Source organism: Mytilus californianus, unplaced genomic scaffold, assembly GCF_021869535.1.
Source record: "Mytilus californianus isolate M0D057914Y unplaced genomic scaffold, xbMytCali1.0.p SCAF_12, whole genome shotgun sequence".
Taxonomy (NCBI): Eukaryota; Metazoa; Mollusca; class Bivalvia; order Mytilida; family Mytilidae; genus Mytilus; species Mytilus californianus.
The window spans coordinates 5,890,326-5,907,805 of NW_026262604.1; the positions used below are offsets into that span (position 1 = coordinate 5,890,326).

General features: G+C 35.9%; 1 protein-coding gene across 4 annotated transcripts in view; it reads right to left on the reverse strand.

Moving 5' to 3' along the window:
* Positions 1–6,304: 6,304 nt before the first annotated feature.
* LOC127721272 (zinc finger protein 239-like) overlaps positions 6,305–17,480 on the reverse strand; it is a 120,769-nt gene continuing 109,593 nt past the window's right edge. Inside the window, exons 1-3 of one of the 4 annotated variants that reach the window (XM_052227953.1) lie at positions 9,888–11,178; positions 8,366–8,427; positions 6,312–6,395 (exon numbers count right to left, since the gene is read on the reverse strand). In XM_052227953.1, the coding sequence (XP_052083913.1) occupies positions 8,419–8,427; positions 9,888–10,970 (1,092 nt within the window). In that variant the 5' untranslated portion in view covers positions 10,971–11,178 and the 3' untranslated portion in view covers positions 6,312–6,395; positions 8,366–8,418. Of the gene's footprint in view, positions 6,396–8,365; positions 8,428–9,501; positions 11,179–17,480 lie in introns of those variants that run through there. The other 3 variants (XM_052227954.1, XM_052227951.1, XR_007991098.1) reach the window with 3 other exon arrangements.

Here is a 17,480-nt window from a genome sequence, read left to right on the forward strand (position 1 = left end):
GACAAAAGCTTACTATAGAAAAAGTCATGTAGTATTTGATGAATCTCAGCAACCCGAGAATAATATCCAACTGACCACAACTCCTCGGCGCCGTCGAGTGCGTGTGTTGTCAGGGCAAGATAAATACAGACGTGTTCATGGTACAACACAGCAGTTAGCTAGACTAGTGTCGGATATGCCGATGAGACAGTTTAACGAGCATGTACAGAAACTTGAGCAAATAGTTGACTTGCTGAAAGACGGAAAAGAGTATAACGTCCAAGATGTACACCAAGACGATATTCTTGCAGGTAACGATCTTCAGTTATTATAATGTTTATGTTAATACTTAATAATATACTATGTAAACGATTTTTTTTTTTACATTTTAATGGAATATTGAATGTGGTGTTACATCTCATATATATATGTATTTTTATATAGTCGCGTTTATTATTATACGTGCACTTCATTTGTTTTCAGATACAATTACTGCAGCCCTTAATGCGATAGTTGAAATCTGTCAAGACAATGAAGATGGAGATGATAATCGTGGAAGTCTACAGATGGATGATGTAGCATCCAGCACTTCAGAAGCAGTACATGATAATGCAGAACCCCACATAACAGCATTAGAACTAGCTACACGCATACAAGACCAGTTCAGCAGAGCTAACACCTCGTCAACAGCTACGAATGAAAACACATCCCAAGATGATGAATCACACCATGACTCCAATAACGACAATGGCATCACTTCGTCTTGTATGTAGTATATCGATAAATTATCCTTTGTTACGACATAAGCTATATTTAATTCTTAAATTTTATATTAAATTTGCACTATATTTGTTTCAGATGATTTCCCGTTACTGACAGAACCTTCCTATAAGCTCCCCTCTTAAATGATACGCCGAGGAAGACCGAAAGGTGCAGAAACGACCGTAGTTGGATTGCCCAGAAGAACGAAGATAGTCATGCCGTTTCTTAAAAGACGACCAAAGGAAAAAGAAGAAGGTACTAAATAACTTTAAAAAAAATTGGGACAGTGAATATCCTCCCCGCACACACACCCTCAGTTTTGATGGGGTTCGTGTTGCTTAGTCTTTATTTTTCTATGTTGTGTCTTGTGTACTGTTATTTGTCTGTTTGAAAATAATTCAACGGCACTATTTATTAGTACTTGATGAACTTTCGACAATTGATTTGCATTTTTATGATTTATTGTTTTTTTTTCAGCTATGCTAAGTTGGATACTGAAATGTGAAGTAAACCTAAAATCCGTAATGGACGGCAGTGCGATCATATTGAAAGACGACATGAAACTACATCACATGCTTCCAACAAAAATATTGGATGAAAATATCAACATTGCTAGAGTGAAAAAGTATTTCTCACCAGAAGCATGGCAAACATTTAAGGTTGCCTTATCTTCTAAAAGGGATATCGCAGAATGGAACTGCACGGTATGCGATAAGGACGTTCAGAATGCGGCATCACTGGTGTGTGATGGCTGCTTGGAGTGGTTTCATCAGAAATGTGTCGGACTTAAACATGCTCCAAAAACAACTTATTGGATATGTAGAAAATGTCATTGTAAATAAAAAATTAAAGAAATTGTATGTAATAATTGTATGTATTGTAAATATAAAATAAATGTCTTCAACTTTTATTTTTTAGTACATATTACTAGTCCCATCGTACATTGCTGTTTTTCATGTAACAATAACGCAATGTAACCGTAGCCTCAATAATTATTGTTACATTCGTAATTAATCAGGTCCTTACCCAACCATGCATTCCGGCATTTAGTCTCCAATGTAACAATAATATTTTTATTATTGTTACATTTCCATGTAACCGTAGCCAGTGCCATTAATATATCAGAGCTGCATAACCCTACCCGACCTCTTTGGTAACATTTTCACTGACCCTTGGATCACTCAACGAAGTTTTATTTAATTGTATCGCGGAAAATGGAGACAAATGAAGCGTCAGTCAAAAATGAGGAAAATCACGAGACAAAAACAAACCCAGGTGCTCTGATAAGATGAACAACTCCTGTTTCTAACAAGACACCAACCGTGCGTTTGATGAATGTCATGTTCGGGAACAAGAATCCACGAAATACGGAGACAGTACGTGGCACTTCCAATCACGGTCGATCAGACAGGAATCCGGGTCCGATCGCCCTGATTCGCGTTCGCCCTAGTACCTGTTCGCCCTGGGTCCGTTCGCCCTAATTCCTGTTCGCACTGAGTCCGTTCGCCCTGATTTCTATTTTCTAAAGTTTGTTGAAAATTCCGCCGAAATATTTGGTCAGATCATACGTTTTCGTACGTCATATGAATTCGTACTATGCATGCTTTTTCAACGGAAATTGTGACGTCACAATGCATTCTACATAGCACGAAACCCCATGAGACGAGGATTTATGTTGTATTGATGCTACCAGATAATGATTTTTCTTTTGATTTGCATTGAATATTCTTGCAAGAATATTCATCATGTTGAATATGGACAGTATTTTGAAGAATGAGAAGTGTTCAGGAACTGGAGACCAAAAAGTTATTTGTATTAATTTATCTTTTTTGAAACCTTGTAACAATTTCAAAACAATCCAAACAGGTATAACAAAATCCAACTCACTCAACACCTTGAGATCAAAGAAGCCAATTAAGCGACGAAAACAATTTCCCTTTAATGTCTTACAATTCTTACATCATTGTTTTAACTCATTCCAAGCTGACTTGTTTATTTAAAAAAAAACAATTTCATTATTAATCCACCAAAAATAATAACTACAACAATCAGTGAGACCAAAGGCATCGTAATCATAACTAATCAGCATTCTAAATTACAAAACTTTGAATTTTGTAATACTAAGGCTTTTCCACCTCAGAAATATTCTACCTAAGCTGTATTTGGCAAAACCTTTAGGTATTTTGGGTCCTCAATGCTCTACAACTTCGTACTTTATTTGGCCTTATTAACTTTTTTGATTCGAGCGTCACTGATGAGTCTTTTGTAGACGAAACGTGTGTCTGGCGTACAAAGTTTCAATCTTGGTATCTATGATGAGTTTATTTACAATCAACAGTCATTAAAAGTAATTCTGAATAAAAACAAATGTAACAATGAAGCCAATTAGCCTGATTAATGATCCAAAACAAAAACCTTTTATTTAATTTCAATGTTTATTCATGAATTTGGAGACAAATATTTTTAATATTTACCATTTAAATATCTGAATAAGATTACAAAACTTTAAATTAAACCATTGATATTATTTTTTTTTTATAAAAATTAGGGCGAACGGACCCAGGGCGAATGGACTCTATGGGCGAACGGACTCGGGGCGAACGGACCCAGGGCGAACATGTAATTAGGGCGAACGGACCCGATACCATCAGACACAGAGATGACACTCAATATAGGGGTACCGAATTTAAATCCCGAGCTTATTTTAAAGTCTAGAAAAAAACATGCCACTTTTACAATGCAGTTAGGGCGGGCAGGACGGAGTAAGAACGATTAAGATTTACTCCGTTTTCAATGATTCTAGTTCCATTTCAAACACAAATATAAATGATTAAAACAAAACCCGAGAAGCTTATGGAGTTGTCGAAGGACAACAAGATACACGCGAAAAATTGCATGTACAGCAGGGATAGCAAATAGTCCCTTGTGGGCGAGGGTCCTGATGAAGTGAGTGTAAAATAACAAGATATTTAAGCCAAAGATGTGGATGGAAAATAACAATACAAACACAAGTAAAACATAAGAGTTTGATGAGTTCTGTAGTTTTTTATAGGCCCTTCTTTGTGAACGTTTCAAACAATATTCATGACTCACATGTAGTTTTTACTTCCTCTGGAAATTTTAGGGCTGTAGATCTAGATCTAGATCCAGAGCCCCATTTTGTTTCCTCAAATAAATTGTATGTAGTGATCCCCAAATTATGCAAATTTAATGGCAATGACCAATTAATGGAAATCTTAGAAATGTTCTTTGGTGGACTACATGTGATTTCTAAAAAAAACCAGTCAATGTTACGTTGTACAGCATCTTAACCGAGATCACCCAATAAGCTTAAATCATTATAATCGTCCGAAATTCGTACATACTTTAAGGCACCGACCATTTATCTTTTGTGAAGGGGACATGTTTTTTTCTTAAATGTGTGATTTTGAGAAAAAAAATTGATTCATAAATGAAACCCCCCAAAATAGTGAATAACGGACTCTAGAAAAAAAAACTACGAATGGTCGATGCCTTGGTAGAGATATAAGATATTCTAGGTGCGGGTTATTTCGAGCTAGGGGCATCTCGGACCATAACAAACATGGAATTCGAAGTCTAACCATACGGAAATAGTTCTATATATCCGTTTTTTGACTTCTGTTAATACATTAAACGATTTCTGTATATACGAAAAGGCGCGTAGTTGAATAATATACCTCTATTCACAAATTTTAGTTACGTATACAAAGATTTCTAATTAAGTGTATAAAAGTATTCGAACTACCTATATAATATATATGGAATTTTTTCTATACATATGTAATAACATGTACGTTATAATATAGACAGACATATTTTTTTTTACCCTTATACTGCGCAATGATTATTTCTAAGTGTCGGATTATTTGGCTGTCGGAATATTGGGTTGTCGGACTAATGGGTTGTCGGAATAATGGCGTCGAACAGTAACATTTATTTCAGATTTGAGTCCAGGCTTTTGTTCTTATCTGGATGCAGATGATCTTTCTTTGAAGGTCTGTGATGTATGTTTACATAGCTTTGGCTGCTGGATTCCAATTATTGTCACATTAACCTATTATGTCTATTTGAGTTCCTCACCCAATTTTGTCAATATAACGAAACTAAAAGCAATTGTCATACAAGTGGGAGGTATACCTAGCTATAAAACCAGGTTTAACCCATCATTTTCTTCGGAAATTGCCTGTACAAAGTCAGGAATATGACAGTTGTTTTCCACTCGTTGCGTTGGTTGATAACGTTTGTTTTTGGACTTCCCCTTTTTGGATTTACCTTAAAGCTTGGAGTTCGATATGTTTGTTTTACTTTTTTCCTTTCGGAGGCCATTAAATTTTGAAACTACTTTACCTATGACATGTATGGGGTTATTTATTGATCCTTCATTAAAATTTGTCGGTAGAACAAGCACAAAAACCAGTGTTCAAGTCGTTGTTAGAACATTGATAAATCTTCATAAACATACAAGCTATAATGTGAAACTGCAAAACTAAAGATCCAAAAGATGTGAAACAACGAGATAGCAAAATCAGAAATGAGTCTATTAAAAGTTAGTGGGATAACACCAATAGATGTTTTATTTTAGGTGAGATGATTTGTCATATAAACTGATATATATGATGTTTAATAACAGCTTACATCAAATCAACAGAGACAAGTGAGAATAACTCTTGTTTTTATAGGATTTTGTACTTGATGGTCAGTGCTCTCATTTGTGTTTGTAAGCTTTGTTCTTTGTCTAAATTCTTCACCACATATATCGCCAGTATGTGTTCAAATATGTTTCGTTAAGCTTAGATTCGAACTAATTCTTTTCCACATAATTCACATTTACGAGCTTTCATTCTTGTGTGTGTCAGCATTGTATAACTCATACTTAAACATTTACCGCAAACCACACATTAATGAATTAAATTCACAGAATGACCAGTATGAAGTTAATCCCCAGTATGCGTTTTCATATGTCTCTTTAAGCTTTGATTCTGACTAAATCCTTTTCCACATACCTCACATTTATGAGGTTTATCACCAGTGTGTGTTGTCATGTGTGCACTCATATTATATTTCCTACTGAAACTTTTACCACATACAACACAATTATGAAGTGTATCACCCGTATGCAATCTCATGTGTGTCTGGAAATGGTGACTCTGAGTAAACCCTCTACCACACACATCACATGTGTAAGGTTTCTCTTCATGTGTTCTCATATGTCTCGTTAAGTCTTGTTTCTGACTAAACCCTCTACTGCACAAAACACATTTATGACGTTTATTATCAGTATGCGTTCTAATGTGTGTTTGTAATTTTTCACTGTGAATGAAACCTTTACCACATACATCACATTTATAGGGTTTAACTCGAGTGTGTGTTCTCATGTGTTGGTTTAAGTTACTAGTTTGACTACACTCTTTACCACATATCCCACATTTATAAGGTTTATATCCAGTGTGTGTTCTCATGTGTATCCGTAAGTGCAATCTCTGACGAAACTCTTTGCCACATAAATCACAGTCATAAAACTTTTCACCAGTGTGTGATTTCGTCTGTTCCCGTAAGTTATCTAGCTGACTAAACATATTACTACATTCCTCACAGCTACAATGTTTATCTCCAGCATGTGTTCTTATGTGCATCTGTAACACAAATTATTTACTACAATTTGCATAACAACTACAACAATTTTTTATTTTATTCCCCATCATTATCATGCATATATGAGGATCTTTAATTTTTAATTATTAAGTCATTTTTCTCTAATTGTATATTTTTTGTCCATTATTCTCTTTTTCTAAATATTTTCGCATCCCATTATTCTCTGTTCTTCGCCCATTACTCTTAAGTCTTTAAACTCCATACACACCCTCATATGTTCTCGTGTGTTATTTTACCTTTGCATTACTATTCCAACCTTTACTAATACAATTCTTTCCTCCGGGATGCAATCTTATGTGTTCTGCATTTACCGATTTTTATGGGGATCAAGGAATTCAATCATGAAAGCAGCTGTATTTTTTGTTTCTAGACATTTTATTTCTCAGTTTCATTGATACAGATTCTAAGGAGTTTTCAACTATTTCAATTTTAAAACATTTGGATTGTTTTTAATTTTTTATGGTAAAATGTCTATGTCATTCCAAATTTCGAACATTCTGTTCCAAATCACTGATATGATTTATGTTCATCGCAAGAACCCATTTTATTGGAACTAACGATCCAAGAAAACAGTAATAACAAAAAACGTTTTCAATTTCTTGTCAGCTTTTTGCTCTGTTATATATCTTTAAATATGATCATGAGTAAGGAATCATGACTAGTTGCTTACAACAAATCAATATGGTCATGTATGCATAGTTGACACATGGGCAATCATACCTTATCTCCTTATGTGTATATGATTGATTGATGTTTTAACGCCTCTTTTAAGCGCCACTTTTGGGCTATTTCGTGGCGGCCAGTTTTTATTGATGGAGGAAGCCGGAGTGCCCGGAGGAAACCACCGACCTTCGATAGGAAAACTGACAATCCTAGTCAATTAAGATTGGAGTCCAGTGCACCCGCACGAGCGGGGTTCGAACTCACAACCTCAGTGTTGACTGGCTAGTGATTACAGTAGTAGAACTACTTAGACCACTTGGCCACCGAGGCCCCCTAATGTGTATATGAAAAAGTTGACTACATTTACATTATCATATACATTTATGCAAATATTTCAGTTTCATTGATATAGATTCTGAAATAGATTTCAGTTTATTTAATATGTTTACATTTGAGTTTATTAATAAGGTATGATGTCAAGGTCATTCAAAACGTTTGTGCATTTTGTTCCGAAATAAAATACTTTCTCCGCAAAGGTTTTATTGATTGAAAGTTGTCAAAAAACAAGGTTTGTCATTTACATGATATATTTTATAGATATTATTTTCGCTAAACTTAATAATGCATATCTTATATAATGTTAATTAAGGATGTTCGCTACTCTGTTTCAAAATAACAAGCTTTTTAAAAGACTGTTATAAATTGATAGTATATAAATAAAGAAACTAAAAAAGCAGAAAAAAATGGAGGGTTCGTGTGCTTGATTTCGAGATATAAGCCATTGAAAATTTGGCGGGAAATAATTCTCTCTAGATTTTTCATGCATTTAACATTGGCACCTTTTTCTTTCAAAAAAAAAAAAATGAAAAACTAACAAGGATTTTATAAGATTTTCAAAGAAAACATTTTAACTATATGTCATCAAATTCTGGAAAGAAAAGTGGGGGTTAATGGGAAAATAATTTTAATGGCACTACATGGATAAACAAATGATAAAACCAGAGGATTCCGAATATCTTGCAAAAATTCTAAAACAAGAGGAGCGAACATCCTTAAAGGAACAACAATCTGATTAGAATACAGACAACACTTCATTTCACTTTCGGTTTTTGGATTCTCGGGGTTTGACGTAATAATAAACACCTTCAAAAATTTGAAAATAGACATTTCATTGGTTGATGATCACCAGAAAGTAAAACTGAGTGTGGTCAGATCCATGTAAGCGAAGCGTGAAAACAGGATATATATTTTAAATAAAAGGAAGGAACAAATTCCGAACAATACCAACCTCCATTTTTCAACTTTTTATCTATATCTTTGGAAAACGCCAATTACCTGTCTTCACATCATCTAGAACAGAAAAGTAAAACTTAAAATCAGTCAAATTGATAGATATGCAGCAAAGGATGACGACGAATATGTTCCTATTGTCGTAACCACAATCCCGTCCTCTTTACCCCGAATGTGACCTACCTAATTAGACTTATCACCGGGTTTGTACTTACATTAGCAACACGACTGGTGCCAGATGTGAAACAGGATCTGCTTACCCTTCCGGAGCACCTGAGATTCCCTGGTTTTTGGTGGAGTTTGTGTTGCTCAGTCTTATCTTTTCTATGCTGTGTTGTGTGTATTGTTTTTGTCTTTTAGTCTTTTTTTCTGCTATGGCATTGTCAGTTTATTTTCGACTTTTGATTTTGAATGTCCTTTTTGTATCTTTCTCCTCTCTTCTATACTCTTAATTTAAGTTATTTAAATTCAAGAGTAAGTAATTTAGAAATAAAAGAACTTTGAATGGTTTCCTTTTTAAATATTTTACTCAAAGATATCAGTTTACTTTTATTTCATTTTACTGTTTTTACTGCAAACACAAATAATATACATGTATACATGTACAAACACAAAACATTATAAGAGTGAATATAAAAGCTGCAATGTCTCGCCTGCTTTACTGACCATGATTGAAATCATTTTAAAGTTCTTAAGGTGGTACCTAACACTACAGGGAGATAACTCTGTAAAAATCAGCTAAACGTTTTAATTACGATGTATTGTTAAGGAAATATTAAGCTTCTCAGTGATCAAAATTAGTGTTTGTCAAACTGCTATATAACCAAAGAATTTTTTCTGATAAAGTGGTTGGTTCAAATTTTTTGAAATTTTTATATTTTTGTCAAAGGGTCAAAGTAAACATTTTGTCAAAATTTTATGAAAATTAAACGAGCCAAATTAATATTAGTCAAGGTGTTGGGTACCACCTTAAGAGGTATGAATACAAATATCACATAAGCTTTACATTATCAATTATCATTGTCAATGAGGTCAACACCTGATGAACCCTGCCAGACATTGTACATTTTATAATCATTCCATACACCAAAATAATTTACATTTAGTTTCTACTGTCTGAGAAATAGACCTTACCATAAAACGTTAATTCTGACCAATCAAAATAAGGTCAAGAAAAGATAAACCCTGCTAGATGGATATACAATAACAACTGAACTTTAAAACTATTTCCGCACAATTACGTCTGTCATGCCTGCGTCTTTTACTAAATTGGTTCAATAATAAAACTTGTGTTAACCGTAGTTTTAATACAGTACAAATTTATTTGGTATTTCAAAAGTTAGTTGTTAGATGTGTTCCTGAAAGTCTCGATTCTTACAATACCTTTACGCACATGCATCATATTCAAAAGATTTATCACTACTTCACAACCCTTGATCACATATATTAGAGTCTTCACTAGTATGTGTTTTCATGTGTTTCTTTAAACTAGAACTCTGACTAAACCATTTTCCACATACATCACATTTATAAGGTTTATCACCAGTATGTGTTCTTGTGTGTCTTTGATAGGTACTGTTGTCACTAAACGTTTTACCACATACATCACATTTATAAGGTTTATCACCAGTATGTGTTCTTGTGTGTCTTTGATAGCCACTGCTGTCACTAAATGCTTTACCACATACATCACATTTATAAGGTTTATAGCCAGTATGTGTTCTTGTGTGTCTTTGATATGCACTGCTGTCACTAAACGCTTTACCACATACATCACATTTATAAGGTTTATCACCAGTATGTATTCTCATGTGAGTGAGCAATTGCTGGTTCAGACCAAACTCTTTACCACATACTTCACACTTATGTGGCCTATCACCAGTATGTGTTCTCATGTGTCTAAGACAAGTACCGTTGTCACTAAACTCTTTACCACAAACATCACATTGATAAGGTTTTTCTCCCGTATGTATTCTGATGTGTCTTTGAAAGGAACTGAAGTGTCTAAACCCTTTACCACAAACATCACATTTGTAAGGTATTTCTCCCGTATGTATTCTGATGTGTCTTTGAAAGGAGCTGTAATGTCCTAATCCTTTACCACAAACATCACATTGATAAGATCTTTCTCCGGTATGTATTCTAATATGTCTTTGGAAGGAACTGAAGTGTCTAAATCCTTTACCACATACATCACATTTATAAAGTATTTCTCCAGAATGTATTCTGATGTGTCTTTGGTAAGAACTGTTGTGGCTAAAATCTTTACCACAAACATCACATGTATATGGTTTATCACCCGTATGTGATCTCACATGTATATGATAAGCATTGTTGTGACCGAACCCCTTACCACAGACATCACATTTGTAAGGTTTATCTTCAACATGTCCGATTTGTATTCTTGAGTGTGTCTTTAATACATTACATGTTCTTATCCCTTTATAAGATATATCTCCACAATGTATTCTCATCTGGTCCTCTAACTTTGCATTACTATTATTTCCTTCAACATGAAATCTGTCGGGTTCTTGCATTGACTGACCTGTACTCTGATCAAGGGAGACCATCATTGGGATAACCGTGTTGTTGTTGTGAGACATTTTATCTATCTCTTCACTTTCTTGTCCTCTTTTTGCTTTCTTCAAGTAGCCCAGGGCTGATAAAGAGAAGACAATTATTTATATAAAGAAAACATTTGTTTGCATTTTTTGTTAGTGTATCAGATAACTCGAATAACATATGTAAGCGAACAGCAAAAACGTTAGTCCGTAGGTTATCCTCCAGACGCTTTTTAAGACTTAGATCTAGCGAAACATAGATTTTATTTTGAGGGGGGGGGGGGGGGGGGGGGGGGGGGGTTGCGGATTTAGTTAAACAACATAAGGAAACACTAGGCCGTAGGGCTGTAAAAACCAAAAAAATTCAAAGAACATTATAACACAATTATAAGACGAAGAAAACAGATAAAACCATCATCTCTTAGAACACTTATAAAATCGCTGGGAAAAATTATTATTTCCGTTTGTATTAATCATTTATAAAACATTCTTTCATTCAAAAAGTCATGAAAATAGAATAAAAGACAACGTAAATAAACCAACACGTGTTTTCCTATTAGAGATATCTTTTCCATTCTATCGTTTGGTCTCTGAACCAAACTTTTGTCCTTCAACTGAAATCTAGATAGCACAATTGTACTTACAATCATCTCATTATCAATTGTTTTTTTCTAAATCTATTACAATTGTCAGTGTAAATCCCCTTTTGTTGATTTTTTCTCATATAAAAGGGAAGTCATTGCACTTGGATGTAGAATGTAGTTTATCCTTGGTTTTCTCCTGTGGACTCAATATAAAACTGGTTAGGCTGACTGGTCTGCATGGTGACCTTGGGTACATTTGCATGGTTTCTACAGAAAATTATATATTTGTTATATTCAAATCCTTTAGGAGCCTGTCCTGTTTTAATGTTAGTTAACCCAATATTCATATTGCTTCTTTACGGTTTTACTCAGCAAACTTGAACAATTTGAGATTGATTGACAGTTCCATCTGATTTTCATACTTCTTAGTCGTGGCTCATCTTCTTCTGTTAAGGTTTGGATCGTGTTGAAATCTTACTCTCGTTTTTTGCTATTATCTGTTTATAGGTGTTCCACACTTCTTGCGACAGTCCCATCTTGTTAACAATGGAAATTTATAACAAAGAGGGACGAAAGATACCAGAGGGACAGTCAAACTCTTAGATTGAAAATAAACTGACAACGCCATGGCTAAAAATAAAAAGACAAACAGACAAATAATAGTACAGAAGACACAACATAGAAATCTAAAGACTAAGCAACACGAACCCCACCACAAACTGGGGGTGATCTCAGGTGCTCCGGAAGGGTAAGCAGATCCTGTTCCACATGTGGCACCCGTCGCCATGTAATGGCCTGACCATTAAGTTTAACCGACGATTGGGCTCAAGCAGGAAAGACTATCAGGTGCTGATACTTTATTCCTAAATCTATTTTGTTACTCCGTACCTCAATTATATAGTTCGTTTGATTATATTCTTAATCTGTTTATGTGTTCCAGTCTAGGATTATTCATCTTTTAACGTTATAAGAACTTGTAAGAACGTTAAAACATCGTATCATCGCTACCTTTCCCTTTCTGACACGTATCTCGAATTGAACATTGCAAGGTCATTCCAGAACTGGAGAAGTACAAACGTCATCTAGGACACAGTTCGTGGCTTACCACAGAGCGAGTTACATTTATAACTTTGTATTCGATGCCTTCAAATCGTTTTTCACATATTTCAACTCTTTATCCGTGATATACTGGAAACTTCTCCTTTATAACTGCAGACTTATTGCGCGTTCTATGGACTGTGCAATGCCCATTGTCTATATTTGACATTTATACATAATAACATTAATTCAACACATTATAAAATTGTTTTTATTTTGTATTTTCAGCTTTTTACCATTTGTTAGATTGGTTTAGGAATAAAGTATCAGCACCTGATAGTCTTACTTGCTTGAGCCCAATCGTCGGTTAAACTTAATGTTCAGGCCATTACAGTAAAAAGTCTACAACTTGCCTGTTGTGTCTCACAGATAACGCCACTCCACGACAATTCTACAGCCACAACCTGCCTGTTGAGCGCTGCAAGAACGCGTCATCCCTCGACGTACAGTAAATTGACGACAACCTGTCTTTACATATCCAGACAGGGAACGACAACGTAGCAACGTACTAACTGTTATACTGACAGTGCACAACACAACTTGTGTGTACTAGGCAGCAAACCAACAACGTTCAGCCATCATGGATCCCAGTCACGCGTAACAGCAAGACGAGGTTCAGCCCCCAGAGGGAGATGTTTCTGAAGAACTAATAGAAAATCCATCTAATACTACACATTTAGATGAAAATCCCGAGACTAGGCGATCTCATCGAAAAATGACACGAAGCATTCGCAGAGAAGCGTGACAAGTTCTGTCATGAGCTAGAGGTCAGGTTTGGAATTCCAGTTATTGGAAATGACCACTCCTCCAAACGAGCTCCAACAACTGCTTACGGCAGAGGACAAAATCTTACAAGCCTGTACTCATTATCGCAAGCGCATAGATGAGTACCTGCACTTTTTGAAGAAGACCAGAACGCCGGAAATTCTTAAGAACATAGACACTTGTAATCAGTCATCAGAAATTCGACTGTCTAAAGTGGACCTGGCTATGGAAACCCTACACGAGCATCGTCTCGCTCTGACAAAGGCTAAATCCACCAAAACAAAAACATTAAAGGCTAAGAAATCCTCGCATAGCGGAAGCTCCAACGTCTCCGATATGTCTAGCCTGGCACGGAGGAAGCGTGCAAAAGCAGAGGCTGCTAAGTCAAAAATAGCCTTTGCCGAAAAACATGCCTTAATAATTAAACAGGGGGCATTATTAGAGGAACAGGCTCTAATCAGACAAACTGAAATTAAAGCCGAAATGGACCAACAAGCCATCCAAGAAGAACAAGAAGCCTTACATAAAAAAGTTCAAATGGAACAAGAGGCTGCACAAAGGAAAGCTTAACTAGAACAAGAGGCCATATGCAGAAAAACTCAACTAGAACAAGAGGCTGCGCGTGTAAGCCGGGAAAAGGCTGAACTAAAGGCCAATTTGAACCTTCTTGAAGCACAGAGAGAAGCTGCAGCCGCGGAGCAGAGTCTCGTATTCTGGAATACGACGACAGCCAAGCATTTAGCGATCTACCTGACGAAACGGAAGACCCTCTCCAGCATGTGCAAGATTTCTTCAATAAACATCCTGTACCAACTGCTGTACCGGAAGTAACAGGACCTCAAAAGACAAAACAAATTCCTATTAAGATAGAGCTAAGTCATGAAGCACCTGAGTTCGTACCATCCGTGGCATTGAACTTGCCGTCAAAGACACCTGCTGTCTTACCTACACATGCTAAGTCACCAGAAGTTAATGTATTCCCATATCAGGGAACAGTAACTAGCATAGGAAAACAGGGCGTTTCAGCAAAGATCCATGTCACACCACAAACAAGGTGTTATAGAAGAGACCCCTTCTGCACACCATCAACAAATCAATCCTACGTCGGAGATAACCAGATTTCTCGTACGCAAGGACCTCCTGTTCTCTCGGCTAACAAGCTTTAACGACCGGGCAGAATCCTTTCATACATGGAAAGCCAGCTTTAAAAACGTCATAGACGAATTACAAGTTTCAGACTCGGAACAGATAGACCAACTTATTAAATGGCTTGGACCAGACTCTGCTAAACATGCCAATAGCATAAGGGCATCAAATGCCAACAACCCAACAAGAGGCCTACAGAGGTCCGGGTGCGGGAGTTTCTCGCTGCATTGAAGACCCATTGGTGGCCTTCGGCTGTTGTCTGCTCTATGGTCGGGTTGTTGTTTCTTTGACACATTCCCCATTTCCATTCTCAATTTTACAAAGATAACTAACGTTTCAATCACGAAACCAGAACAGATTATCTACGCCTCAAGACCGGAAATATCCGTCAAAGACGAAAATCTAATCGTTGGTGAAGAAAACTGCCAAAACATATATTCGGATGTGAAGGTTGCAAAAACGCATTCCATACACTTCCTTGAGTGTACTGGATCTAGTACCAAATCTGGTAAACTCAGGAATTTTCCTAACGGGACAGCACTCGTGTCACTAAAAGCAAAATATATGTGACTTCTATAGAAAATTCTATGGATAAAGAAAATTTCATTCCGAAATCAACAAGACCTGAAGTTCATGGAGAGGAAATCAGTCGCATTCACAAATCTATTCCGAAAGAAGGACCGATTGCCAATCTCAATCTGCCTGTGAACGATCAACGTCTACTCCGAGTAGGAAGAAGTATCGCCAAGTCTGACTTAGATATTAGTGAAAAGGAACAGTGGTCTTATCTGAACCTCATCAAAAAGCAACACCCTTTGTTGGACATTACTACGACGAAATCAAACATAGTGGTCGCCACTTCATATGGCAAAATTTGGGGTAATTTGCTAATTTGCATAGCGGCCATTTTGCCTTATCATGACGGCAGCCATTACAATAGGATTATATAAGCCCTTTTAATAAAAATGTAAATATGCAAATACCTATGTCGAATGAACAATTTGTTCGCATATGATGAATTGTACATGTTTTTAGGCTTCTGTACAAATCGACATTGTCTACCCCCGAAATCTTTCGGCCTTTTTAGTTTAAAAATCGGAAGCGTAACCATTGTGTAATTGCTATATAAGATAAAATAAAATGACGTAAAATCGTAAAATAGCAAGATTCAAAACAGAAATACACATGCAAGAAGATATTGTTCATGATTTGTTTGCATATAGGGAAACACCTTGTAGGTTGAATTTTAAAGTTAAATAACTTTTAACTTACCTGCTTTCTTAAGTTTTCGGCCAAATTCTTTTTAAAACATGATGATTTCAACCTTCCAATTTCGTAAAAAGTCAAATTTTAAGCATTTTCCCTTAGAATTACACAGCATTTTTGTAAATATCCGCCAAAGGAATTTTTTAAAGATACATTAGTTTTAGATACATGACGGAAAAGGACTGGATTTTCCGCAAATCTATAATAAATTATATTTTCAATCTTAAGGTAAGGGAAGTAATTTGATCAAAAGGGACAAAGTCACGTGGTGCAAATGATTTAAATAAAGTACCTTTGATTTTGCCATATGTCACAGATAGAGCGACAAGATCAGCAGAATGGAACGTTAGGACGAAACGCTCAATTTTTTCTGATACTCAAAAAGATGTAACATTTCGCCAAATCGAACGAGGACCAAGTATTAGCTCTCGTCATACCTACCAGAGGACTACCTTCAACCGTCGTCGCCGTCTAACAACGTTGGAGAAAACAGTTCCTACTATCGCAATCGCAATTATGGAACATTCTACAGATCACAGCGATCTCATTGGAGACAAGAAACTGTGCCGAACCAAGTTTCCCGTGGAATTAATCTATTCTGGAAACTTTATGTTGAAAAGTCGTAAAAGTTGAGACCTGGTATTTCTCACACGACCAATAGTGGACATTACTTCTGTACATATATTCAATTTATGTTGGGATTTATTCATTTATCTAGATCTTATATCCATATGCAATTATTTTATGGAATAGTGATACCGGTCTAGCAGGATTATTCATCTTTAAACCTTATAAGAACTTGTAAGAACGTTAAAACATCGTATCATCGCTACCGTTCCCTTTCTTATACGTATCTCGAATTGAACATCACAAGGTCATTCCAGAACTGGAGAAGTACAAACTCCATCTAGGACACAATTCGTGGCTAACCACAGAGTGAGTTACATTTATAACTTAGTATTCGATGCCTTCAAATCGTTTTTCACATATTTGAACTCTCTATCCGTGATATACTGGAAACTTCTCCTTTATTACTGCAGACTTATTTCGCGTTCTATGGACTGTGCCATTGTCTACATTTGACATTCATACTTAATAACATTAATTCAACACATTGTAAAATTGTATTTATTTTGTATTTTCAGCTTTTTACCATTTGTTAGATTGGTTTAGGAATAAAGTATCAGCACCTGATAGTCTTTCTTGCTTGAGCCCAATCGTCGGATTAACTTAATGGTCAGGCAACTTATTTTGAGACTTTTAACATTCAAAGTATGTCCCTTTTTCACTGCCAAATGACAAATGCTTGATTCCCATTTGAAGATGTAAATTATGGCTCTTTCCTTTCACGTGTTTGTCATTAAAAACTATTCTCTTTACATTTAAAAACAAATATAAACTGCGAAGTGCAACCTCAACAGTTACGCTACAGGGGCAGAGAAAGAACGCGACAGTCGGATGAAATCTGGGGACTTATACCTCGGGGGGGGGGGGGGGGGGGGGGGGGGGGGGGGGGGGGTCACTTACTAGGGTGGGAAATTCAGATTAAATACATATCAATAGGTTGATATTTACATCACTTGCTTGATTTTATCATAAGTATCTTAAACTAATCAGATGTCCGTACATTTTTGTATTTATTTTTGATGCGGTTTAGCCATGTTAACCACAGTCGTAAATGCATCAGCTTTTT